The following is a 27154-nucleotide window of genomic DNA, read 5'->3' on the forward strand; positions in this document are numbered from 1 at the left end:
GCGCTCTCGCTCTCTGCCCGCCCCCCTCATGTTTCTCGTTTTCCTTAGATCAGCCGGAGATCTTGTCCAGGATTGAGAGGGGGGAGGATCCTTGTATCAGGTCACCAGAGTTGAGCCAAGAGGCCGACACCCACACAGGTCTGGGAGGGGCTTCCAAACAGTAGGAGGGGTTTCATTTTCTTAAATTATTTTAGTCATAACTTTATTCACGTAATTTGCAGAAGGAACCAACTGCCTGTTTACCGATGAGGAGCTGGACATGGAGCTACAGATAAGCTGCCCAGGTACACGCCCCCGTGATACAAACACACGCTGCCCAGGTACACGCCCCCGTGACACACACACACACACTGCCCAGGTACACGCCCCCGTGAAACACACTGCCCAGGTACACGCCCCCGTGACACACACTGCCCAGGTACACGCCCCCGTGACACACACACACACTGCCCAGGTACACGCCCCCATGACACACACACACACTGCCCAGGTACACGCCCCCGTGACACACACACACTGCCCAGGTACACGCCCCCGTGACACACACACACACTGTCCAGGTACACGCCCCCGTGACACACACACACACTGCCCAGGTACACGCCCCCGTGACACACACACACACACTGCCCAGGTACACGCCCCCGTGACACACACACACACACTGCCCAGGTACACGCCCCCGTGACACACACACACACACTGCCCAGGTACACGCCCCCGTGACACACACACACACACTGCCCAGGTACACGCCCCCGTGACACACACACACACACTGCCCAGGTACACGCCCCCGTGACACACACACACACACTGCCCAGGTACACGCCCCCGTGACACACACACACACACTGCCCAGGTACACGCCCCCGTGACACACACACACACTGCCCAGGTACACGCCCCCGTGACACACACACACACACTGCCCAGGTACACGCCCCCGTGACACACACACACACACTGCCCAGGTACACGCCCCCGTGACACACACACACACACTGCCCAGGTACACGCCCCCGTGACACACACACACACACTGCCCAGGTACACGCCCCCGTGACACACACACACACACTGCCCAGGTACACGCCCCCGTGACACACACACACACACACTGCCCAGGTACACGCCCCCGTGACACACACACACACACTGCCCAGGTACACGCCCCCGTGACACACACACACACACTGCCCAGGTACACGCCCCCGTGACACACACACACACACTGCCCAGGTACACGCCCCCGTGACACACACACACACACTGCCCAGGTACACGCCCCCGTGACACACACACACACACTGCCCAGGTACACGCCCCCGTGACACACACACACACACTGCCCAGGTACACGCCCCCGTGACACACACACACACACTGCCCAGGTACACGCCCCCGTGACACACACACACACACTGCCCAGGTACACGCCCCCGTGACACACACACACACACTGCCCAGGTACACGCCCCCGTGACACACACACACACACTGCCCAGGTACACGCCCCCGTGACACACACACACACACACTGCCCAGGTACACGCCCCCGTGACACACACACACACACACTGCCCAGGTACACGCCCCCGTGACACACACACACTGCCCAGGTACACGCCCCCGTGACACACACACACTGCCCAGGTACACGCCCCCGTGACACACACACACTGCCCAGGTACACGCCCCCGTGACACACACACACTGCCCAGGTACACGCCCCCGTGACACACACACACTGCCCAGGTACACGCCCCCGTGACACACACACACTGCCCAGGTACACGCCCCCGTGACACACACACACTGCCCAGGTACACGCCCCCGTGACACACACACACTGCCCAGGTACACGCCCCCGTGACACACACACACTGCCCAGGTACACGCCCCCGTGACACACACACACACTGCCCAGGTACACGCCCCCGTGACACACACACACACTGCCCAGGTACACGCCCCCGTGACACACACACACACTGCCCAGGTACACGCCCCCGTGACACACACACACACTGCCCAGGTACACGCCCCCGTGACACACACACACACTGCCCAGGTACACGCCCCCGTGACACACACACACACTGCCCAGGTACACGCCCCCGTGACACACACACACACTGCCCAGGTACACGCCCCCGTGACACACACACACACTGCCCAGGTACACGCCCCCGTGACACACACACACACTGCCCAGGTACACGCCCCCGTGACACACACACACACTGCCCAGGTACACGCCCCCGTGACACACACACACACTGCCCAGGTACACGCCCCCGTGACACACACACACACTGCCCAGGTACACGCCCCCGTGACACACACACACACTGCCCAGGTACACGCCCCCGTGACACACACACACACTGCCCAGGTACACGCCCCCGTGACACACACACACACTGCCCAGGTACACGCCCCCGTGACACACACACACACTGCCCAGGTACACGCCCCCGTGACACACACACACACTGCCCAGGTACACGCCCCCGTGACACACACACACACTGCCCAGGTACACGCCCCCGTGACACACACACACACTGCCCAGGTACACGCCCCCGTGACACACACACACACACTGCCCAGGTACACGCCCCCGTGACACACACACACACACTGCCCAGGTACACGCCCCCGTGACACACACACACACTGCCCAGGTACACGCCCCCGTGACACACACACACACACACTGCCCAGGTACACGCCCCCGTGACACACACACACACACACTGCCCAGGTACACGCCCCCGTGACACACACACACTGCCCAGGTACACGCCCCCGTGACACACACACACTGCCCAGGTACACGCCCCCATGACACACACTGCCCAGGTACACGCCCCGTTGTCTCTCTATCACTGCTCTTGTCTTGCAGAGGATCTGCTGGAGGAGGAGGAGGTACAGCCACAGTGGCACATGCTGGACATTCTCATATTCCTGGACGAGCTCTTTGACCTGTAGATGGCGCCGGGGGCGCAGTTTATGTTTGTTTTTAATAAATTGTTTATTTTGTATTTGTGTCTGTGATCTCTTCCTGCAGTCAGGGGATCTGGACCGGCGGCGGGGGTGCGGCGCCCCGTGGGACCGGCGGCGAGTGTGCGGCGCCCCATGGGACCGGCGGCCGGGGGGCGGCGCCCCGGGGGCGGTGGGGGGGGCGGCGCCCCATGGGACCCGTAGCGAGGGTGCGGCGCATCTTGGGACTGGCGGCGGGGGGCATACCTGTAGGGCAATGGCATGACTGGTTTGTGTTACACCAACACAACGAGCAGCGAGACATTGGATCCAGAGTTTATTGGAGAAGACATTATGGCGGCCGCTCGCTACATGTACAGGGGAAATCAGTGACATTGTACAGGCAGTCCCCGCACTAATCCCCAGGATGCCTCAGTGTCCCCGCACACACATCATGGATCCCAATCCCAGAACGTTACACTCCTTGTCCACAATGGATTTGTCATAGTCTCTTCCGGAGCAGCGCTCTCAGTGGTGCAGTCTGTTGTAGCGCTATCTATCGTATCCTCCGGAGCAGCGCTCTCAGTGGTGCAGTCTGTTGTAGCGCTATCTATCGTATCCTCCGAAGCAGCGCTCTCAGTGGTGCAGTCTGTTGTAGCCCTATCAATCGTATCCTCCGAAGCAGCGCTCTCAGTGGTGCAGTCTGTTGTAGCTCCTATCTATCGTATCCTCCGGAGCAGCGCTCTCAGTGGTGCAGTCTGTTGTAGCCCTATCTATCGTATCCTCCGGAGCAGCGCTCTCAGTTGTGCAGTCTGTTGTAGCCCTATCAATCGTATCCTCTGGAGCAGCGCACTCAGTGGTGCAGTCGGTTGTAGCCCTATCAATCGTCTCCTCCGGAGCAGCGCTCTCAGTTGTGCAGTCTGTTGTAGCCCTATCAATCGTCTCCTCCGGAGCAGCGCTCTCAGTTGTGCAGTCTGTTGTAGCCCTATCAATCGTATCCTCCGGAGCAGCGCTCTCAGTGGTGCAGTCTGTTGTAGCCCCTATCTATCGTATCCTCCGGAGCAGCGCTCTCAGTGGTGCAGTCCGTTGTAGCGCTATCTATCGTATCCTCCGGAGCAGCGCTCTCAGTGGTGCAGTCCGTTGTAGCGCTATCTATCGTATCCTCCGGAGCAGCGCTCTCAGAGGTGCAGTCCGTTGTAGCCCTATCTATCGTATTCTCCGGAGCAGCGCTCTCAGTGGTGCAGTCTGTTGTAGCCCTATCTATCGTCTCCTCCGGAGCAGCGCTCTCAGTGGTGCAGTCTGTTGTAGCGCTATATACCGTATCCTCCGGAGCAGCGCTCTCAGTGGTGCAGTCTGTTGTAGCGCTATCTATTGTATTCTCCGGAGCAGCGCTCTCAGTGGTGCAATCTGTTGTAGCCCCTATCTATCGTCTCCTCCGGAGCAGCGCTCTCAGTGGTGCGGTCTGTTGTAGCCCTATCTATCGTCTCCCCCGGAGCAGCGCTCTCATCTAGACATCTCAAGCTTGACTACTGATGTGATAAGATCCTCCTCTCACTCGTAGATCGGCTGTTGGGTTTCTGTCTAACGTCCTGAGACTTCCTCAATCTTCCTTCACACTTGTTCTGCAAACTCTCTACAAGACGCAATTCAAGAATAAACAATTCCGCTGGTCCAGCCGTTGTTCTTTCAAACTTTTATTAAGTCATCTTCATTATCCACAGGGTCATTCCTTAAATCCATCATTCCTACGCGTTTCAAACGGACTAGCCGTTCTTAATCTACGGGACACGCTCTCCCGCACTCGCTCTCTCTACGGGACGCGCTCTCTCTACGGGACGCGCTCTCCCGCACTCGCTCTCTCTACGGGACGCGCTCTCCCGCACTCGCTCTCTCTACGGGACGCGCTCTCCCGCACTCGCTCTCTCTACGGGACGCGCTCTCCCGCACTCGCTCTCTCTACGGGACGCGCTCTCCCGCACTCGCCCTCTCTACGGGACGCGCTCTCTCGCACTCGCCCTCTCTACGGGACGCGCTCTCCCGCACTCGCCCTCTCTACGGGACGCGCTCTCCCGCACTCGCTCTCTCTACGGGACGCGCTCTCTCTACGGGACGCGCTCTCCCGCACTCGCTCTCTCTACGAGACGCGCTCTCCCGCACTCGCCCTCTCTACGGGGCGCGCTCTCCCGCACTCGCCCTCTCTACGGGGCGCGCTCTCCCGCACTCGCCCTCTCTACGGGACGCGCTCTCCCGCACTCGCCCTCTCTACGGGACGCGCTCTCCCTCTCAACGGGACGCGCTCTTCAGCTGACTCTGTCCTGTATTTCTGAGGTGTCTACGTCGCGGAGAGACACTTTACACACAATTTAAGAAGAACAATGGTTGGACAATGATTGGTTGTAAGGGCTCCGGGTGCACAGGCCCCGGACATCCTCCTATAAATACTGTTTTGATAAGGACCTTTCACCACTTCCTCTCCAGGTCCTGATTCTGGATAATTTTAACATTCAATATGCAGAAGAGCTGCTCAATTTCAAGTGGGTGGGAACTGGCAGAATAGCACCACCCCCCTGACTATTAGCTTAAGAGTTGAAGGAAGTGGTGATCCTGAGGACGTTCCTCCTTAAAGGGAACCTGTCAGCAGCTTTCCCAGCCCAGAGCTCACAGCCTCCTCAGGTAAGGGAGGGAGCGTAACGTCAGAAGACTCTATAACAGCTAGAACCGTCTCACACTCTCCATTTCTGAGCTCATTTGCATATCTGCTGGAGGTTGTGCTAGAAACGAGATTTCATTCCCGACCCAATGGTACTGCTAGTGGTGTAAAAGCTGCTGACAGGTTCCTGTAACACTCTTCATGAAAGTGCCCTTGAAGGTCCTGCAGCGACACCCCCTTCCTGCTGCTGACAGCTCTCCACGGTTCTGATCCCGAGGGGCACAAGGTCCAGAGGAAGCACCGGCCTCCCCGGATCTGATTGGGGAGCCCAGGATCCCCTCTTTTACCTTCAGGCATATCCACATGACAGGACATTGCTGTACGTCCTATACACGGACGCATCAATGGGCTGTGGAGTAATCAGATGTTCTGGTGATGAGGGGCCCGAAACCATCGGGTCTGTATTATATGGGCAGTGTTAATATATATGGAGATCCCGCTTCAGCCTCCTATGGGGGAGGGCACAATATGGCCGCTGCCTGCAGAGAAGAGGAGGCCGGAACCTCAGTCATGATTATTCGATAAATAAGTAATAAAAATAGAAAAAATTTGATAAAACAGTCATGAGGCGACCAGAGAGCGGGGGTCTTCCTAGGGAGGGGCTCTGTTCAACATCTCAGGGGTCATTCTGGGGAGGGGGCGCAGTTCATGGACCTGGAGGTCTTCCAGGGGAGGGGACTAAGTTCATAGACCTGGGGGTCTTCCAGGGGAGGGGACTCAGTTCATAGACCTGGGGGTCTTCCAGGGGAGGGGACTCAGTTCATAGACCTGGGGGTCTTCCAGGGGAGGGGACTCAGTTCATAGACCTGGGGGTCTTCCAGGGGAGGGGACTCAGTTCATAGACCTGGGGGTCTTCCAGGGGAGGGGACTCAGTTCATAGACCTGGGGGTCTTCCAGGGGAGGGGACTCAGTTTATAGACCTGAGGGGTCTTCTTAGATAGGGGGTTCAGTTCTTGGCTCTGGGGCTCTTCCTGCAGGAGAGGGGGAGCTCAGTTGATGGATCTGGAGACCTTACCCCGGTTGTGGGTGAGTTCATGTTTGCGGAGCTTTGTGCGGTCGATGAACCTCTTGTCGCACACTGTGCACCCATGTGGCCGCTCGCCCGTGTGCATCTTCTCATGGCGCTTCACGTGGGCTTGCTGGGTGAACTTCTTCCCACAGAAGGAGCATGTGAAGGGCTTCTCTCCGGTGTGAATCAGCTGGTGGTGCCGCAGGGTCGAGCGGTCGCTGAAGCTTTTCCCACACTCGCTACACTGGAACGGCTTCTCATCCGTGTGCGTCCTCAGGTGCACCACAAACGCAGAATTCTGCTTAAAACACTTACCGCACTCCAGACAAGTGTAGGGCTTCTCCTTTGTGTGCAGCCGCATGTGGACTTTCAGGTAGCCTCCATCTCGGAAGGATTTGCCGCACTCTTTGCAGGAGTAGGGGCGCTCCCCAGTGTGCACAGTGCTGTGCTGCAGCAGGGTGAAGTGACGGCTGAAGATCTTCCCACACTGTTTACACTGGAACGGCTCCGGCCCCTGCAGTGGTCTCTTGTGCCTCTTCTTCAGATGTAGGATGTGGATCTTCTCGGCCGACTCTGCAGGGTGCTCAGGGTGGACATGCTTCATCTGACTCCTCACACACGGTTTGTAGTCTTTATCACATGTGTGATTTTGAGCTTCTACAGTGGGGTCGCTGATTTTATGTCCATATGTAAAGTGCTTCTTCATGGTAGGGTTCAGATGGTCATGGGTCTTCTGGAGAACGTCAGGCCTGCTTTTTGGAAGCTTCTTCTGCTGATTGTAATTTGATGAATCCTTCCTATTCTCCGTTATACCACATTCTCCATATTTTGTGTGGACCCCATGGTCTCTGCTGTCCACAGTCTTTTCAGGCTTCTCTTCACAAGATTTGGAGTTTAAGATATTCTCTAGAGATTGAGCTGAAGTATCTGCAGCCGTTGTGTCACTGGCTGAGGTCCCTGTGATGGTCTTCAGGACTTCCTTAGTGTGCCACCTCTTGTGAACCTTTAGGTCTTTCCTGTCCTGGAAGGATTTGCCACATTCCTTGCAGAAGTAGGGACACTCTGCAGGGGTTTCTTTTTGTAAAAGACTATGGTGATGGGTGAGGATATTCCTATACTGGACCGGCTTCATCCCTTCTAGTGCTTGCTCGCGCTTCTTCAGGCCTGAAGAACAATTCTTCTGACTCATTTCAGCAGAGCACCTGGAATTGCCGTGTTTTGCTATACTCTTGGTGACTGTATCAGGTTTAGGATTTTTTGGGTTCATGATACAACTCTGTACATAAGTCGAGTGCGTCTTCAGAGCAGCTGGGAGAGGGTGTGGAGTCTTCTGGAGCACAGTGCAGCTGACAGTCGTAGTTAGATTTGTATGCTGGCTGGAGCTTGTTGGAACAATCGTTTGCTCCTTTAAAACAAGTTCTTCACATTTTGTATAGTCCTCATGTTTTCCGCTGTCTCCACTCGTTCTACGTTTCTCTACAGAAGATATGGAGGTCAGGTTCTCAACCTTTGCTCCTCTGCTCGGTCTAGATTGCAGATCTGAATCAGCAGTGGACACGATGGTGGCTGAGGATCTAACTAAAGTCTGCAGCTTAGGATGGAGGTTGATGCTTATGTTGGAATTTTTGGCTCCTTGAGAGCTTTGTGGATGACTCTTGTCTATATCCATGTTGACTCCTGATTTTGGAGCTGATTTTTGGAGCTTTTCTGCTGTTTTGTCATTTTTACCTTCCTTATGTCCTCTTTGCTTTTTATTAACGTAGAAGCTTCTCCCTGAATGTGCTTGAGCAGAGGAATTGGCTGGATCCTGTATAAAGGAACACATGAGCTGGGGTGGTTCTCCAGACCCTGGACCAGGTGAAGGAGACAGTGGATGGACCATAGGGCCAGGAGTGGTGGCTGAGCTGCTGCTCCTGTGATGACCACACATTCTGCACATGTGAGACGCTGACCGCACTAGGTTCTCCTTTTTATGGCTGCTGAGATTTGACCAGTGGGTGACTCTGCCACATTTTGAGCAGGAATAGGACTTTATGAACTCGAGGCTTGTTGTGTGGGTGGTTGTTTGTGGTGGCCCTGGGGACGTGTCTGACTTCCTGTCTTCTCTCTTCACGTTGGGATATTTCTCTTTGCATTTCCCGGCCTTCTTCATCTCCGCACCGTGCAGCTCATGTCTCTGCGCTACCACATTTTTGGTTAAGAATTTCAGTTCTGGGACTTCTGGGGACAATCCAGTTCCTTCCACAATCCTCCTCTTGCTGCATCGTGTAGGGTCTGGGGGTAAACCTTCCAATGTTTTAGTCTCTTGGCTTACGACAGCCGTTCTCTTTCTTTCTTTCGTAGTTAATGCTCCGTTGCTAGATGGGGAGTCCTGACCCTGAGATGTTGGGTTTTCATGTCCATCACTGTACTTCTTCATGCTTTGCTCCTGGACATTCTCATTTGCAGTGCTGCATGTAGAAGGACACACTCTCGCTATATTCCCTCCAGCCTCCAGGGCTTCAGTGTAGTGTTTTTTAGAAGGTTGGTCAATGAGGATCATGGTGACCACTTCATTAAACTTGACATGCTTGTTCTTGTGGTGCGCTGGTTTTATTATTGTAGTCGATCTTTCTTCCTTCTCCATTATACTTTTTTGGTTTACAATCTTGACATTCCTTGTACTTTTGTTTGTCAAAATATCTGAGATTTTGTGTACATGAACATCTTCGGAATCGGCGGTATCACCATCAGGTGTTGAGTCAAGGTCATCTTTTGCATGTAAGCTTTCCATTGTCGGTAGCAGATGAACATCTCCTGAAGGTTCTTCAGAGCTTTTCACGTCTGCTTTGATCCCTGCACCTCCTGTCAGGTTTCGGTTTTCTGGAACGCTCTCTTCATGTAGGTCACACCTGCCCACAGCTTTTCCTGGAGACAATTCTTCTGATCCACCATCCATCGCCTCCTCAGGTTCGAGGTCTTGGCTCTCCTGTAGGTTTATGAATGGCTCTTCAGGAAGAGGTTCATCTTGAAGGTTTCGTGGTATCTCCAATGAGATGGAGAGATCACAGTATCTTCTCTCCAGCGATGGTTTGACTTGACGATCTTCACCAATAATCTTCTTGTCCGCAGATCGTGCTAATATCCGGTGATAGGGACGACTCCGACTTTTCCGTTTCTTGTCCTTCTTTATCCACCTGATGGGGTTGACTCGGGGATAGCGCCGCTGCTTTTTCACGTGCACCTCACATTTACTACGCGGAACATCACTGCAGCGTTGCTGGATCAAAGATCTGTCCTCGATAATATTCTCATGCCAAGAGCCTATCAGATAAAAGAAGACAAAATTAGTTTGAGGTAATAAAGACAGAAGCCATGCCCCATCACTACTGTAACCATAGAGAACCCTGCAATCAGGCATGTACACAGTGACTGCACCAGCAGCAGAATAGTGAGTGCAGCTCTGGGGTATAATACAGGATGTAACTCAGGATCAGTACAGGATAAGTAATGTCATGTATGTACACAGTGACTGCACCAGCAGCAGAATAGTGAGTGCAGCTCTGGGGTATAATACAGGATGTAACTCAGGATCAGTACAGGATAAGTAATGTCATGTATGTACACAGTGACTGCACCAGCAGCAGAATAGTGAGTGCAGCTCTGGGGTATAATACAGGATGTAACTCAGGATCAGTACAGGATAAGTAATGTCATGTATGTACACAGTGACTGCACCAGCAGCAGAATAGTAAGTGCAGCTCTGGAGTATAATACAGGATGTAACTCAGGATCAGTACAGGATAAGTAATGTCATGTATGTACACAGTGACTGCACCAGCAGCAGAATAGTAAGTGCAGCTCTGGGGTATAATACAGGATGTAACTCAGGATCAGTACAGGATAAGTAATGTCATGTTTGTACACAGTGACTGCACCAGCAGCAGCAGAATAGTGAGTGCAGCTCTGGGGTATAATACAGGATGTAACTCAGGATCAGTACAGGATAAGTAATGTCATGTATGTACACAGTGACTGCACCAGCAGCAGAATAGTGAGTGCAGCTCTGGGGTATAATACAGGATGTAACTCAGGATCAGTACAGGATAAGTAATGTCATGTATGTACACAGTGACTGCACCAGCAGCAGAATAGTAAGTGCAGCTCTGGAGTATAATACAGGATGTAACTCAGGATCAGTACAGGATAAGTAATGTCATGTATGTACACAGTGACTGCACCAGCAGCAGAATAGTGAGTGCAGCTCTGGGGTATAATACAGGATGTAACTCAGGATCAGTACAGGATAAGTAATGTCATGTATGTACACAGTGACTGCACCAGCAGCAGAATAGTGAGTGCAGCTCTGGGGTATAATACAGGATGTAACTCAGGATCAGTACAGGATAAGTAATGTCATGTATGTACACAGTGACTGCACCAGCAGCAGAATAGTGAGTGCAGCTCTGGGGTATAATACAGGATGTAACTCAGGATCAGTACAGGATAAGTAATGTCATGTATGTACACAGTGACTGCACCAGCAGCAGAATAGTGAGAGCAGCTCTGGGGTATAATACAGGATGTAACTCAGGATCAGTACAGGATAAGTAATGTCATGCGTGTACCCAGTGACTGCACCAGCAGCAGAATAGTGAGTGCAGCTCTGGGGTATAATACAGGATGTAACTCAGGATCAGTACAGGATAAGTAATGTCATGTTTGTACACAGTGACTGCACCAGCAGCAGCAGAATAGTGAGTGCAGCTCTGGGGTATAATACAGGATGTAACTCAGGATCAGTACAGGATAAGTAATGTCATGTATGTACACAGTGACTGCACCAGCAGCAGAATAGTGAGTGCAGCTCTGGGGTATAATACAGGATGTAACTCAGGATCAGTACAGGATAAGTAATGTCATGTATGTACACAGTGACTGCACCAGCAGCAGAATAGTAAGTGCAGCTCTGGAGTATAATACAGGATGTAACTCAGGATCAGTACAGGATAAGTAATGTCATGTATGTACACAGTGACTGCACCAGCAGCAGAATAGTGAGTGCAGCTCTGGGGTATAATACAGGATGTAACTCAGGATCAGTACAGGATAAGTAATGTCATGTATGTACACAGTGACTGCACCAGCAGCAGAATAGTGAGTGCAGCTCTGGGGTATAATACAGGATGTAACTCAGGATCAGTACAGGATAAGTAATGTCATGTATGTACACAGTGACTGCACCAGCAGCAGAATAGTGAGTGCAGCTCTGGGGTATAATACAGGATGTAACTCAGGATCAGTACAGGATAAGTAATGTCATGTATGTACACAGTGACTGCACCAGCAGCAGAATAGTGAGAGCAGCTCTGGGGTATAATACAGGATGTAACTCAGGATCAGTACAGGATAAGTAATGTCATGCGTGTACCCAGTGACTGCACCAGCAGCAGAATAGTGAGTGCAGCTCTGGGGTATAATACAGGATGTAACTCAGGATCAGTACAGGATAAGTAATGTCATGTTTGTACACAGTGACTGCACCAGCAGCAGCAGAATAGTGAGTGCAGCTCTGGGGTATAATACAGGATGTAACTCAGGATCAGTACAGGATAAGTAATGTCATGTATGTACACAGTGACTGCACCAGCAGCAGAATAGTGAGTGCAGCTCTGGGGTATAATACAGGATGTAACTCAGGATCAGTACAGGATAAGTAATGTCATGTATGTACACAGTGACTGCACCAGCAGCAGAATAGTAAGTGCAGCTCTGGAGTATAATACAGGATGTAACTCAGGATCAGTACAGGATAAGTAATGTCATGTATGTACACAGTGACTGCACCAGCAGCAGAATAGTGAGTGCAGCTCTGGGGTATAATACAGGATGTAACTCAGGATCAGTACAGGATAAGTAATGTCATGTATGTACACAGTGACTGCACCAGCAGCAGAATAGTGAGTGCAGCTCTGGGGTATAATACAGGATGTAACTCAGGATCAGTACAGGATAAGTAATGTCATGTATGTACACAGTGACTGCACCAGCAGCAGAATAGTGAGTGCAGCTCTGGGGTATAATACAGGATGTAACTCAGGATCAGTACAGGATAAGTAATGTCATGTATGTACACAGTGACTGCACCAGCAGCAGAATAGTGAGAGCAGCTCTGGAGGCGGTTACCTCGTTAGAGGAGGGTGTGTCTGTGTGTGGAGCTGCTGTGTGTTTGTGCTCCTGAGCTCCTGGAGGATCCATCTATCCACCCAGGGCCTGCTCTCTCCTCTCCCAGGGAGGGAGTTAGGTTCCTGGGGATGAGCGAGGGAGCCGACTCCCAGGCTCCTGCTTCCCGGTCTAGGCCGGCGGGAGGCAGGAGAGGTCAGCAACCGGCCAGAGCGATGGAGGACTCAGGGGTGAGACGGTCCACCAGGAGTCGCAGCAGTGTGACCCCCACCCCCCCTGAGTCTAATGTGAAGCAACACCCTAAGAACCTGGATGTCGGTGCGGGTGAGAGCGGTCCTTCCGGGGCTGGAGACATGAAGCGGAGTGCTCACAGAGGTAAGGCTGACCATGCGGGGGGAGGCTGGGCGGTGCAGGGGCCCCGGGAGTCTTTGTCCACCTATGCCTCCCGGGTCCAGAGCCACCTCTGTAAGTACGAAGAGGCAACCAAGACCATCAGGAGGCTCCGGGAGGAGCTGGGATGTGCCCGCGCCAGGGCGAACACAGCGCAAAAAAAACGGAAAACAGAAATTTATTGTGAAATTAACAAACTTAAAGCTGACATTGATAAGCTGATGAAGAGAAAGAACTTTATTTGTAATAACAGTGGACCATTTAAAGAAAAACTTTTAAATGATGAGAGATTTTCAGAAATGGCTGATACCAGAGAGCAAAGGCTGAAGGGGTTGCAGCCTGTGAGCCAGGTGGAGGAGGAGGACGATGATGATGATAACGAGCAGCAGTTCCCACCTGGCGGCCTGCAGGGAGATCAGCAGGCCTCGTGCAGTGGGCCCCCTGCAGGACAGTCAGCAGTAACACCTCGCTCGGGGGAGGACAGTGACACCGGCAGCCAGGGAGGGTCGCTCATGGCGCAGATCCGGCTGCTCGAGTCCCCAGTGCGCATGGAGAACTTTTCTTTTGGTGAGGAACTCCCAGAGGAAGCCGCTGGGGGGAGCAGCCGGAGGAAGAGTAAGAAGACCAGGCCCAAGCAGCAAGAAGAGGTACGTTTCATCTTTACCCCCCTCCCTGTACACCCCCCCGAGCAAAGCGCAGGGTCAGCTCACTGTGCAAGCCCTGCTACCCAAACCCCCCCGAGTTCTGCTGTGGACCCGGTGCAAAGGTGCAGGGAGATTACAGGTGTGACATCTGATGTGGCGATGGGCTCCGTCTCTGTTTGTGGTAACAGTGGGGGAGCAGGGGAGGCATCGGCCGCAAGGCCGGACAGTCAGGGCGGCTCGGCAGTGGCGATACCATCAAAATCCAGTGCTGCGGTGCGTCCCCCGGTGGGAGGGGGGGATAGCCCGGCACTGGTGGCAGCTTCCGGTGCCTCGGCGCCTCTTCATGCTGTTGCCGCTGATCACTTAGTTATGGGGCGGCGGCAGTGTGGAGGGGTCGCTGAGGCTGAGGGCTCCGGACCTCCCAGACAAAAAGTGTTATTCTGCGTTGGTGTTGGGGATAATTTGAATTCTACGGAAATTGGAGATCAGCGGCGCCTCACACCGGCTAAAGAGCAGCGGCGAATGTTACCAAGCCCCAGGAGAAGTAAAATAACATCTGCTACCGATGATGCGGAGGGCACAAGTGTGACAAGAGTTGGGGTCCCCTCTGGGCGATGCGCTGCGGGGGGACCCCCGTCCCTTGTGCCTGAAGATGCGGAGGTGGTCTTGTCTGCTAATATTGCTGCTGGTCCAGCCAGTGTGAGTGGAGTCAGTAATGTTGTGGTGGATAATGTGAGTGGTGCAGAACCGTTACCAGTTATGGGAGTGAGTGATGGAGTGACTGGTGGTGTGAGTGGCGCGGCTGAGTGTAACATGCAGGTGGGTAGTGTTAATGTGGTGGGTGCAGGGGTTGGTCCGGTTGCTCCCCCAGTGGCGGCCCCTGTTAAGAGCTATGCCAGTGTCGCTGCTGGGGGAAGTAGGGTTCCATCATCCTCGTCTCTGGGCTCTGGGGACGGCTTTTTGCAACGGCGCCTCCTGCAGGCCTTACAGAAGGGAGAAAGGACGATCAATGTAGCGGGGCAGGAGGTTGATTTGTCGTTTTGGATAGAGAGGCACGGCCTGTCTGCCTTCCGAGAGCAAAGAGGTAGGGAGACACCATGGTCGCTCCCAACAATCGGGCCAGGTGCTAACCGTAGGAATGTGGTCCGTCTTCGGTGGCGTGGCAGTGATGTGTGTCCCCCTCGGGCACGGGTAGTTGAGCTGCTGCTGAAGATGGACTTCAAGGCGGCTGACATCTTTGCCTTGATCCATCCCTATGGTACATCTGAGTTTGATATCAGCTTTGTTCGGCCGGAGGGGCTTGAGCTCTTCTGGCCCAACTATGAGCTGAGATACAACGAGCCCGAGTGGCGGGACTTTGCTGTGCAAGCAGTGTCCCGCCAGTGCGAACTCAAGAAAGTGACCGTTCTTACCCGTAACGAATCACTATCTTGCTTTGACATCATGACCTGGATAAATCGTTATGGAGAGGTACTGGGAGTACCCGAGAAAAATCGTGATGAGTATGGTATCTGGTCAGGGGCCTGGACCTTCATGGTGAAGTTGAGGCGTTCAGGTAACTCAGTCGCCCACATCCCTTCATCAGCCTTCCTGGGGAGGGATCGGATCCTGATCTTCTACCGGGGGCAGCCTAAGCTGTGTCACAGGTGCAGTGACCCCACACATTTCAGCGTTGTGTGGGGGTGTCGGCCATCTCGCCGCATCCTGTACAGGGCAGATTAGGTGTAACCTGTGTGGTGATCTCGGTCACCCGTACAGTCGTTGTCCTCTTTCCTTCGCTAATGCGGGCTCAGCCTCAGCGGATGAAAGCCATGAGGCTGAATCTGCTGGGGAGGGGACTAGCAGAGGCGGAGGAATGGAGGGGCCAGGGAAGAAAGACAGGAAAAAGACGCCTGCCCAGCTAAGGCGTCTAGAAAAGCGTCAACAGGAGAGAGAGCGGGGGGAGTCTCAGGCTGCTGGGACAACCTCTGGCGCTGTCCTGGAGACCACACCTGTCGCTAAGGCCCCAGGGGAGGATGTACTGGATGAGGAGGTCAGGAGGATCGAGAGAGAGGAAGGTGCCACGTCCTCAGACTCCTCCCATTATGAGAGTATGGACGAGGATAATAGGGCGTGGCTAGAGGAAAAGCGTAAGCGTGGCCCAAAAAGAAGAAAAAGGGTAAAAAGAAGGGAGGTGTAAGATCTTCTCCCACCCTGACTAAGGTACCCAAGGAAGGTGCAACCGACCCCCCGCTGGTCAAACTTTCAAATCGATTCCTGGCCCTGGATGGAGCCTCTCCTGCCGATGGAGGGGCTGAGGGTGAAGGGCCATTAATGTCGCCAGCATTAAGTCTGATGCGGCTAGATTTGCGGCCTTTGATTTTCTCGGCCGCGTTGAAGCCGACATTTTATTTTTGCAGGAGACCAGGCTGCCAGATTTGGCGGCCTGTTTAAAGCTAAGAGGGAATGGAGACACGGGCCTTCCTATTGGTCTCTTGCGGCCGAGCCGTCTAGCGGAGTGGCGGTCCTTTTTACCGCACCGGTAGAATGCCGACGAGTTATTGAGTTAGAAATGGGGAGGTGCCTGATTCTGGATGTCCTCATGAAGGGACAAGAACTTTGCCTAATTAACATCTATGGTCCCCAGTCCAAGTGGGACAGGAGGTGTCTCTTTATGAGGATCAAGCCCTACCTTTTTACAAGTCGGCAGGTGGTCTTTGGAGGGGACTTCAATGCTGTCACGAGGTCCCAGGATAGGGGAGGTTCCAGAGACAAGCTGACTTATGATAGCGTCTCTCCTTAGTCTGTCCTCTCCCCTCCTGGTGAAGGTGCGCTCTCTGGAGTATGAGAGGCTGGGCATGGGGAGGACCTCTCTCCTTAGTGTCCCTTAGTCTGTCCTCTCCCCCCTGGTGAAGGTGCGCTCTCTGGAGTATGAGAGGCTGGGCACGGGGAGGGCCTCTCTCCTTAGTGTCCCTTAGTCTGTCCTCTCCCCTCCTGGTGAAGGTGCGCTCTCTGGAGTATGAGAGGCTGGGCACGGGGAGGACTTCTCTCCTTAGTGTCCCTTAGTCTGTCCTCTCCCCTCCTGGTGAAGGTGCGCTCTCTGGAGTATGAGAGGCTGGGCACGGGGAGGGCCTCTCTCCTTAGTGTCCCTTAGTCTGTCCTCTCCCCTCCTGGTGAAGGTGCGCTCTCTGGAGTATGAGAGGCTGGGCACGGGGAGGACTTCTCTCCTTAGTGTCCCTTAGTCTGTCCTCTCCCCTCCTGGTGAAGGTGCGCTCTCTGGAGTATGAGAGGCTGGGCACGGGGAGGGCCTCTCTCCTTAGTGTCCCTTAGTCTGTCCTCTCCCCTCCTGGTGAAGGTGCGCTCTCTGGAGTATGAGAGGCTGGGCACGGGGAGGGCCTCTCTCCTTAGTGTCCCTTAGTCTGTCCTCTCCCTCCTGGTGAAGGTGCGCTCTCTGGAGTATGAGAGGCTGGGCACGGGGAGGGCCTCTCTCCTTAGTGTCCCTTAGTCTGTCCTCTCCCTCCTGGTGAAGGTGCGCTCTCTGGAGTATGAGAGGCTGGGCACGGGGAGGGCCTCTCTCCTTAGTGTCCCTTAGTCTGTCCTCTCCCTCCTGGTGAAGGTGCGCTCTCTGGAGTATGAGAGGCTGGGCACGGGGAGGGCCTCTCTCCTTAGTGTCCCTTAGTCTGTCCTCTCCCTCCTGGTGAAGGTGCGCTCTCTGGAGTATGAGAGGCTGGGCACTGGGAGGGCCTCTCTCCTTAGTGTCCCTTAGTCTGTCCTCTCCCCCCTGGTGAAGGTGCGCTCTCTGGAGTATGAGAGGCTGGGCACGGGGAGGGCCTCTCTCCTTAGTGTCCCTTCGTCTGTCCTCTCGCCTCCTGGTGAAGGTGCGCTCTCTGGAGTATGAGAGGCTGGGCACGGGGAGGGCCTCTCTCCTTAGTGTCCCTTAGTCTGTCCTCTCGCCTCCTGGTGAAGGTGCGCTCTCTGGAGTATGAGAGGCTGGGCACGGGGAGGGCCTCTCTCCTTAGTGTCCCTTAGTCTGTCCTCTCCCCTCCTGGTGAAGGTGCGCTCTCTGGAGTATGAGAGGCTGGGCACGGGGAGGACCTCTCTCCTTAGTGTCCCTTAGTCTGTCCTCTCCCCTCCTGGTGAAGGTGCGCTCTCTGGAGTATGAGAGGCTGGGCACGGGGAGGGCCTCTCTCCTTAGTGTCCCTTAGTCTGTCCTCTCCCTCCTGGTGAAGGTGCGCTCTCTGGAGTATGAGAGGCTGGGCACGGGGAGGACCTCTCTCCTTAGTGTCCCTTAGTCTGTCCTCTCCCCTCCTGGTGAAGGTGCGCTCTCTGGAGTATGAGAGGCTGGGCACGGGGAGGACCTCTCTCCTTAGTGTCCCTTAGTCTGTCCCCTCCCGTCCTGGTGAAGGTGCGCTCTCTGGAGTATGAGAGGCTGGGCACGGGGAGGGCCTCTCTCCTTAGTGTCCCTTAGTCTGTCCTCTCCCCCCCTGGTGAAGGTGCGCTCTCTGGAGTATGAGAGGCTGGGCACGGGGAGGACCTCTCTCCTTAGTGTCCCTTAGTCTGTCCCCTCCCGTCCTGGTGAAGGTGCGCTCTCTGGAGTATGAGAGGCTGGGCACGAGAAGGACCTCTCTCCTTAGTGTCCCTTAGTCTGTCCTCTCCCCCCTGGTGAAGGTGCGCTCTCTGGAGTATGAGAGGCTGGGCACGGGGAGGGCCTCTCTCCTTAGTGTCCCTTAGTCTGTCCTCTCCCTCCTGGTGAAGGTGCGCTCTCTGGAGTATGAGGGGCTGGGCACGGGGAGGACCTCTCTCCTTAGTGTCCCTTAGTCTGTCCTCTCCCTCCTGGTGAAGGTGCGCTCTCTGGAGTATGAGAGGCTGGGCACGGGGAGGGCCTCTCTCCTTAGTGTCCCTTCGTCTGTCCTCTCCCTCCTGGTGAAGGTGCGGTCTCTGGAGTATGAGAGGCTGGGCACTGGGGGGGGGGGCCTCTCTCCTTAGTGTCCCTTAGTCTGTCCTCTCCCCTCCTGGTGAAGGTGCGGTCTCTGGAGTATGAGAGGCTGGGCACGGGGAGGACCTCTCTCCTTAGTGTCCCTTAGTCTGTCCTCTCCCTCCTGGTGAAGGTGCGCTCTCTGGAGTATGAGAGGCTGGGCACGGGGAGGACCTCTCTCCTTAGTGTCCCTTAGTCTGTCCTCTCCCCTCCTGGTGAAGGTGCGCTCTCTGGAGTATGAGAGGCTGGGCACGGGGAGGACCTCTCTCCTTAGTGTCCCTTAGTCTGTCCCCTCCCGTCCTGGTGAAGGTGCGCTCTCTGGAGTATGAGAGGCTGGGCACGGGGAGGGCCTCTCTCCTTAGTGTCCCTTAGTCTGTCCTCTCCCCCCCTGGTGAAGGTGCGCTCTCTGGAGTATGAGAGGCTGGGCACGGGGAGGACCTCTCTCCTTAGTGTCCCTTAGTCTGTCCCCTCCCGTCCTGGTGAAGGTGCGCTCTCTGGAGTATGAGAGGCTGGGCACGGGGAGGGCCTCTCTCCTTAGTGTCCCTTAGTCTGTCCTCTCGCCTCCTGGTGAAGGTGCGCTCTCTGGAGTATGAGAGGCTGGGCACGGGGAGGACCTCTCTACTTAGTGTCCCTTAGTCTGCCCTCTCCCCCCTGGTGAAGGTGCGCTCTCTGGAGTATGAGAGGCTGGGCACGGGGAGGGCCTCTCTCCTTAGTGTCCCTTCGTCTGTCCTCTCCCTCCTGGTGAAGGTGCGGTCTCTGGAGTATGAGAGGCTGGGCACTGGGGGGGGGGGGGCCTCTCTCCTTAGTGTCCCTTAGTCTGTCCTCTCCCCTCCTGGTGAAGGTGCGGTCTCTGGAGTATGAGAGGCTGGGCACGGGGAGGACCTCTCTCCTTAGTGTCCCTTAGTCTGTCCTCTCCCTCCTGGTGAAGGTGCGCTCTCTGGAGTATGAGAGGCTGGGCACGGGGAGGACCTCTCTCCTTAGTGTCCCTTAGTCTGTCCTCTCCCCTCCTGGTGAAGGTGCGCTCTCTGGAGTATGAGAGGCTGGGCACGGGGAGGACCTCTCTCCTTAGTGTCCCTTAGTCTGTCCCCTCCCGTCCTGGTGAAGGTGCGCTCTCTGGAGTATGAGAGGCTGGGCACGGGGAGGGCCTCTCTCCTTAGTGTCCCTTAGTCTGTCCTCTCCCCCCCTGGTGAAGGTGCGCTCTCTGGAGTATGAGAGGCTGGGCACGGGGAGGACCTCTCTCCTTAGTGTCCCTTAGTCTGTCCCCTCCCGTCCTGGTGAAGGTGCGCTCTCTGGAGTATGAGAGGCTGGGCACGGGGAGGGCCTCTCTCCTTAGTGTCCCTTAGTCTGTCCTCTCGCCTCCTGGTGAAGGTGCGCTCTCTGGAGTATGAGAGGCTGGGCACGGGGAGGACCTCTCTCCTTAGTGTCCCTTAGTCTGTCCTCTCCTCTCCTGGTGAAGGTGCAGTCTCTGGAGTATGAGAGGCTGGGCACGGGGAGGGCCTCTCTCCTTAGTGTCCCTTAGTCTGTCCTCTCCCCCCTGGTGAAGGTGCGCTCTCTGGAGTATGAGAGGCTGGGCACGGGGAGGACCTCTCTCCTTAGTGTCCCTTAGTCTGTCCTCTCCCCCTGGTGAAGGTGCGCTCTCTGGAGTATGAGAGGCTGGGCACGGGGAGGACCTCTCTCCTTAGTGTCCCTTAGTCTGTCCTCTCTCCCCCCTGGTGAAGGTGCGCTCTCTGGAGTATGAGAGGCTGGGCACGGGGAGGGCCTCTCTCCTTAGTGTCCCTTAGTCTGTCCTCTCCCCTCCTGGTGAAGGTGCGCTCTCTGGAGTATGAGAGGCTGGGCACGGGGAGGACCTCTCTCCTTAGTGTCCCTTAGTCTGTCCTCTCCCTCCTGGTGAAGGTGCGCTCTCTGGAGTATGAGAGGCTGGGCACGGGGAGGACCTCTCTCCTTAGTGTCCCTTAGTCTGTCCTCTCCCCTCCTGGTGAAGGTGCGCTCTCTGGAGTATTAGAGGCTGGGCATGGGGAGGAACTCTCTCCTTAGTGTCCCTTAGTCTGTCCTCTCCTCTCCTGGTGAAGGTGCGCTCTCTGGAGTATGAGAGGCTGGGCACGGGGGGGGCCTCTCTCCTTAGTGTCCCTTAGTCTGTCCTCTCCCCCCTGGTGAAGGTGCGCTCTCTGGAGTATGAGAGGCTGGGCACGGGGAGGGCCTCTCTCCTTAGTGTCCCTTAGTCTGTCCTCTCCCTCCTGGTGAAGGTGCGCTCTCTGGAGTATGAGAGGCTGGGCACGGGGAGGGCCTCTCTCCTTAGTGTCCCTTAGTCTGTCCTCTCCCCCCTGGTGAAGGTGCGCTCTCTGGAGTATGAGAGGCTGGGCACGGGGAGGACCTCTCTCCTTAGTGTCCCTTAGTCTGTCCTCTCCCCTCCTGGTGAAGGTGCACTCTCTGGAGTATGAGAGGCTGGGCACGGGGAGGACCTCTCTCCTTAGTGTGCCTTAGTCTGTCCTCTCCCCCCTGGTGAAGGAGTGCTCTCTGGAGTATGAGAGGCTGGGCACGGGGAGGACCTCTCTCCTTAGTGTGCCTTAGTCTGTCCTCTCCCCCCTGGTGAAGGTGCGCTCTCTGGAGTATGAGAGGCTGGGCACGGGGAGGACCTCTCTCCTTAGTGTCTCTTAGTCTGTCCTCTCCCATCTTGTTGTTGTGTTGCTCGGCCGTTTCTTTGAGTTTATTTTGTTGCCATGTTCTAATCTTCCCTGGGATTTATGTTTTTCCCCTTTGTATAAGGTGATAGATGTGCGGGGCTCAGGCTCGGGCCCAGTATCAGTTATGTTGTGTCTTGTACCTGTGTCGTCGCTCTCGCTGTGGCTCCGGACGTACGGCTCTCGCCCTAGGTCAATGTTCTGTATGATGTCCGGACGGTCTGTAAGGAAGAGACAGGAGGATGAGCAGGTGCAGCCCCGCGCCCACCACCCCCGGGGCAGACACACGCAAGGGCAGACGCACGCCCCCCGCCCACCACCAGGCGGATACACGAGGAAACACTCACTGAGGGACAGGATCATCCGGTAGTTGTCGTTCATCACCTCCTTGTACAGATCCTTCTGCTCCGCACTCAGCGTCTCCCATTCTTTCCTCGTAAAATAAATCGCAACGTCCTCGAACGTCACCGGATCCTGGAGGAGAGAAGAGGCTGCAACCACCGAGCAGGAACATCCCCCCAATACCCTGCACACACCTAAGCACTACAGGGTCAGCTCCAGGGGGAGGAGGGGGGGGGCACTAGAGGGTCAGCTCCAGGGGGAGGAGGGGGGGGCACTACAGGGTCAGCTCCAGGGGGAGGAGGAGGGGGGGGGCACTAGAGGGTCAGCTCCAGGGGGAGGAGGGGGGGCACTAGAGGGTCAGCTCCAGGGGGAGGAGGGGGGGCACTAGAGGGTCAGCTCCAGGGGGAGGGGGGGGGCACTAGAGGGTCAGCTCCAGGGGGAGGTGGGGGCACTACAGGGTCAGCTCCAGGGGGAGGGGGGGGCACTAGAGGGTCAGCTCCAGGGGGAGGGGGGGGGGCACTAGAGGGTCAGCTCCAGGGGGAGGAGGAGGGGGGGCACTAGACGGTCAGCTCCAGGGGGAGGAGGGGGGGGGCACTAGAGGGTCAGCTCCAGGGGGAGGAGGGGGGGGGCACTAGAGGGTCAGCTCCAGGGGGAGGAGGGGGGGGGGGCACTAGAGGGTCAGCTCCAGGGGGAGGAGGGGGGGGGGCACTAGAGGGTCAGCTCCAGGGGGAGGAGGAGGGGGGGCACTAGAGGGTCAGCTCCAGGGGGAGGAGGGGGGGGGCACTAGAGGGTCAGCTCCAGGGGGAGGAGGAGGGGGGGCACTAGAGGGTCAGCTCCAGGGGGAGGAGGGGGGGGGCACTAGAGGGTCAGCTCCAGGGGGAGGAGGGGGGGGGCACTAGAGGGCCAGCTCCAGGGGGAGGAGGGGGGGGGCACTAGAGGGCCAGCTCCAGGGGGAGGAGGGGGGGGGGCACTAGAGGGCCAGCTCCAGGGGGAGGAGGGGGGGCACTAAAGGGTCAGCTCCAGGGGGAGGAGGGGGGGGGCACTAGAGGGTCAGCTCCAGGGGGAGGAGGGGGGGGGGCACTAGAGGGTCAGCTCCAGGGGGAGGAGGGGGGCACTACAGGGTCAGCTCCAGGGGGAGGAGGAGGGGGGGCACTAGAGGGTCAGCTCCAGGGGGAGGAGGGGGGGGGGCACTAGAGGGTCAGCTCCAGGGGGAGGAGGGGGGGGGGGCACTAGAGGGTCAGCTCCAGGGGGAGGAGGGGGGGCACTAGAGGGTCAGCTCCAGGGGGAGGAGGGGGGCACTACAGGGTCAGCTCCAGGGGGAGGAGGAGGGGGGGGGCACTAGAGGGTCAGCTCCAGGGGGAGGGGGGGGCACTAGAGGGTCAGCTCCAGGGGGAGGAGGGGGGGGGCACTAGAGGGTCAGCTCCAGGGGGAGGAGGGGGGGGGCACTAGAGGGTCAGCTCCAGGGGGAGGAGGGGGGCACTACAGGGTCAGCTCCAGGGGGAGGAGGAGGGGGCACCAGAGGGTCAGCTCCAGGGGGAGGGGGGGGGCACCAGAGGGTCAGCTCCAGGGGGAGGGGGGGGGTCACTAGAGGGTCAGCTCCAGGGGGAGGAGGAGGGGGGGCACTAGAGGGTCAGCTCCAGGGGGAGGAGGAGGGGGGGCACTAGAGGGTCAGCTCCAGGGGGAGGAGGGGGGGGGCACTAGAGGGTCAGCTCCAGGGGGAGGAGGAGGGGGGGCACTAGAGGGTCAGCTCCAGGGGGAGGAGGGGGGGGCACTAGAGGGTCAGCTCCAGGGGGAGGAGGGGGGGGGGGTCACCAGAGGGTCAGCTCCAGGGGGAGGAGGGGGGGGTCACCAGAGGGTCAGCTCCAGGGGGAGGAGGGGCACTACAGGGTCAGCTCCAGGGGGAGGAGGAGGGGGGGGCACTAGAGGGTCAGCTCCAGGGGGAGGAGGGGGGGCACTACAGGGTCAGCTCCAGGGGGAGGAGGGGGGGGGCACTAGAGGGTCAGCTCCAGGGGGAGGAGGGGGGGGGCACTAGAGGGTCAGCTCCAGGGGGAGGAGGGGGGGGGCACTAGAGGGTCAGCTCCAGGGGGAGGAGGGGGGGGGGGCACTAGAGGGTCAGCTCCAGGGGGAGGAGGGGGGGGCACTAGAGGGTCAGCTCCAGGGGGAGGAGGGGGGGGGGTCACCAGAGGGTCAGCTCCAGGGGGAGGAGGAGGGGGGGCACTAGAGGGTCAGCTCCAGGGGGAGGAGGGGGCACTACAGGGTCAGCTCCAGGGGGAGGAGGAGGGGGGGGCACTAGAGGGTCAGCTCCAGGGGGAGGAGGGGGGGCACTACAGGGTCAGCTCCAGGGGGAGGAGGGGGGGGCACTAGAGGGTCAGCTCCAGGGGGAGGAGGGGGGCACTACAGGGTCAGCTCCAGGGGGAGGAGGGGGGCACTACAGGGTCAGCTCCAGGGGGAGGAGGAGGGGGGGGCACTAGAGGGTCAGCTCCAGGGGGAGGAGGAGGGGGGGCACTAGAGGGTCAGCTCCAGGGGGAGGAGGGGGGGGCACTAGAGGGTCAGCTCCAGGGGGAGGAGGGGGGGCACTACAGGGTCAGCTCCAGGGGGAGGAGGAGGGGGGGGGGGCACTAGAGGGTCAGCTCCAGAGGGAGGAGGGGTGGGGCACTAGAGGGTCAGCTCCAGGGGGAGGAGGAGGGGGGCACTAGAGGGTCAGCTCCAGGGGGAGGAGGGGGGGGGGCACTAGAGGGTCAGCTCCAGGGGGAGGAGGGGGGGGGGCACTAGAGGGTCAGCTCCAGGGGGAGGAGGGGGGGGGGCACTAGAGGGTCAGCTCCAGGGGGAGGAGGAGGGGGGGGGGCACTAGAGGGTCAGCTCCAGGGGGAGGAGGGGGGGCACTAGAGGGTCAGCTCCAGGGGGAGGAGGGGGGGGGCACTAGAGGGTCAGCTCCAGGGGGAGGAGGGGGGGGCACTAGAGGGTCAGCTCCAGGGGGAGGAGGGGGGGGGCACTAGAGGGTCAGCTCCAGGGGGAGGAGGGGGGGGGCACTAGAGGGTCAGCTCCAGGGGGAGGAGGAGGGGGGGCACTAGAGGGTCAGCTCCAGGGGGAGGGGGGGGCACTAGAGGGTCAGCTCCAGGGGGAGGAGGGGGGGGGGCACTAGAGGGTCAGCTCCAGGGGGAGGAGGGGGGGGGCACTAGAGGGTCAGCTCCAGGGGGAGGAGGGGGGGGCACTAGAGGGTCAGCTCCAGGGGGAGGAGGGGGGGGGGGTCACCAGAGGGTCAGCTCCAGGGGGAGGAGGGGGGGGGGGTCACCAGAGGGTCAGCTCCAGGGGGAGGAGGGGCACTACAGGGTCAGCTCCAGGGGGAGGAGGGGGGGCACTAGAGGGTCAGCTCCAGGGGGAGGAGGAGGGGGGGCACTAGAGGGTCAGCTCCAGGGGGAGGAGGAGGGGGGGCACTAGAGGGTCAGCTCCAGGGGGAGGAGGAGGGGGGGCACTAGAGGGTCAGCTCCAGGGGGAGGAGGAGGGGGGGCACTAGAGGGTCAGCTCCAGGGGGAGGAGGAGGGGGGGCACTAGAGGGTCAGCTCCAGGGGGAGGAGGAGGGGGGGCACTACAGGGTCAGCTCCAGGGGGAGGAGGAGGGGGGGCACTAGAGGGTCAGCTCCAGTGGGGGGGGAGGGGGGGCACTAGAGGGTCAGCTCCAGGGGGAGGAGGAGGGGGGGGCACTACAGGGTCAGCTCCAGGGGGAGGAGGAGGGGGGGCACTAGAGGGTCAGCTCCAGGGGGGGGAGGGGGGGCACTAGAGGGTCAGCTCCAGGGGGAGGAGGGGGGGGGGCACTAGAGGGTCAGCTCCAGGGGGAGGAGGGGGGGGGGGCACTAGAGGGTCAGCTCCAGGGGGAGGAGGGGGGGGGGCACTAGAGGGTCAGCTCCAGGGGGAGGAGGAGGGGGGGCACTAGAGGGTCAGCTCCAGGGGGAGGAGGAGGGGGGGCACTAGAGGGTCAGCTCCAGGGGGAGGAGGGGGGGGGGGGCACTACAGGGTCAGCTCCAGGGGGAGGAGGAGGGGGGGGGCACTAGAGGGTCAGCTCCAGGGGGAGGAGGAGGGGGGGGGCACTAGAGGGTCAGCTCCAGAGGGAGGAGGGGGGGGGGGGGCACTAGAGGGTCAGCTCCAGGGGGAGGAGGAGGGGGGGGGGCACTAGAGGGTCAGCTCCAGGGGGAGGAGGAGGGGGGGGCACTAGAGGGTCAGCTCCAGGGGGAGGAGGGGGGGGGCACTAGAGGGTCAGCTCCAGGGGGAGGAGGGGGGGGCACTAGAGGGTCAGCTCCAGGGGGAGGAGGGGGGGGCACTAGAGGGTCAGCTCCAGGGGGAGGAGGGGGGGGCACTAGAGGGTCAGCTCCAGGGGGAGGAGGGGGGGGCACTAGAGGGTCAGCTCCAGGGGGAGGAGGGGGGGGGGCACTAGAGGGTCAGCTCCAGGGGGAGGGGGGGGGCACTAGAGGGTCAGCTCCAGGGGGAGGAGGGGGGGCACTACAGGGTCAGCTCCAGGGGGAGGAGGGGGGGCACTACAGGGTCAGCTCCAGGGGGAGGAGGGGGGGGGGCACTACAGGGTCAGCTCCAGGGGGAGGGGGGGGGCACTAGAGGGTCAGCTCCAGGGGGAGGGGGGGGGGGTCACCAGAGGGTCAGCTCCAGGGGGAGGAGGGGGGGCACTACAGGGTCAGCTCCAGGGGGAGGAGGGGGGGCACTACAGGGTCAGCTCCAGGGGGAGGAGGAGGGGGGGGGCACTAGAGGGTCAGCTCCAGGGGGAGGAGGAGGGGCACTAGAGGGTCAGCTCCAGGGGGAGGAGGAGGGGGGGGGGCACTAGAGGGTCAGCTCCAGGGGGAGGGTCATTGCTATAAGTATAGACTGTCAGCTCCGGGGCTCAGTGTCCACGAGTCATGTGATCATCCGGTACTCACCCGCTCCATAGCGGAGCTCTATGTACGCGCAGCCGCGACCACTTCCGGCAGATACAGGCGGAAGCCCAAGGAATGCCGGGAGATGTAGTCCTGAGCGCCGCCCAGCGCAGGGAGAACTCCGGTGCCTGAACTACAACTCCCGGCATGCAAAGCGACACCAACCAGGAAAAGGAAGGGGAGAGGCAAACGTTACCCATGACGCAGTGGGGTCGTGAGTCACATGATGAGTGGGGGCGTGTCCAGCAGTCCCAGGAGATAACGGGGAGATGCGTCTCTCTATCAGCAGTGATTGCACCGGAGACGCGCGGGACATGACAGTAATGCACGGTCTTATGGGGTCTTATGGTGGGGATAGT

The 27154-nt window shown here is 58.2% G+C and overlaps 1 protein-coding gene across 1 annotated transcript; it reads right to left on the minus strand.

Annotated features, from left to right (window-relative positions):
- Nucleotides 1-5150: 5150 nt before the first annotated feature.
- On the minus strand, nucleotides 5151-26891 carry LOC140133896 (uncharacterized). Its single transcript, XM_072154581.1, has 4 exons — nucleotides 26799-26891; nucleotides 21883-22009; nucleotides 21679-21756; nucleotides 5151-10010 (listed from the first exon to the last, which is right to left on the minus strand). Exons 1-4 carry the CDS (start codon nucleotides 26805-26807, stop codon nucleotides 6688-6690), a joined length of 3537 nt encoding a protein of 1178 aa, XP_072010682.1. The 5' UTR covers nucleotides 26808-26891; the 3' UTR covers nucleotides 5151-6687.
- Nucleotides 26892-27154: the final 263 nt, after the last annotated feature.

The sequence above is a fragment of the Engystomops pustulosus genome, chromosome 5 (genome assembly GCF_040894005.1).
Source record: "Engystomops pustulosus chromosome 5, aEngPut4.maternal, whole genome shotgun sequence".
Taxonomy (NCBI): domain Eukaryota; kingdom Metazoa; phylum Chordata; class Amphibia; order Anura; family Leptodactylidae; genus Engystomops; species Engystomops pustulosus.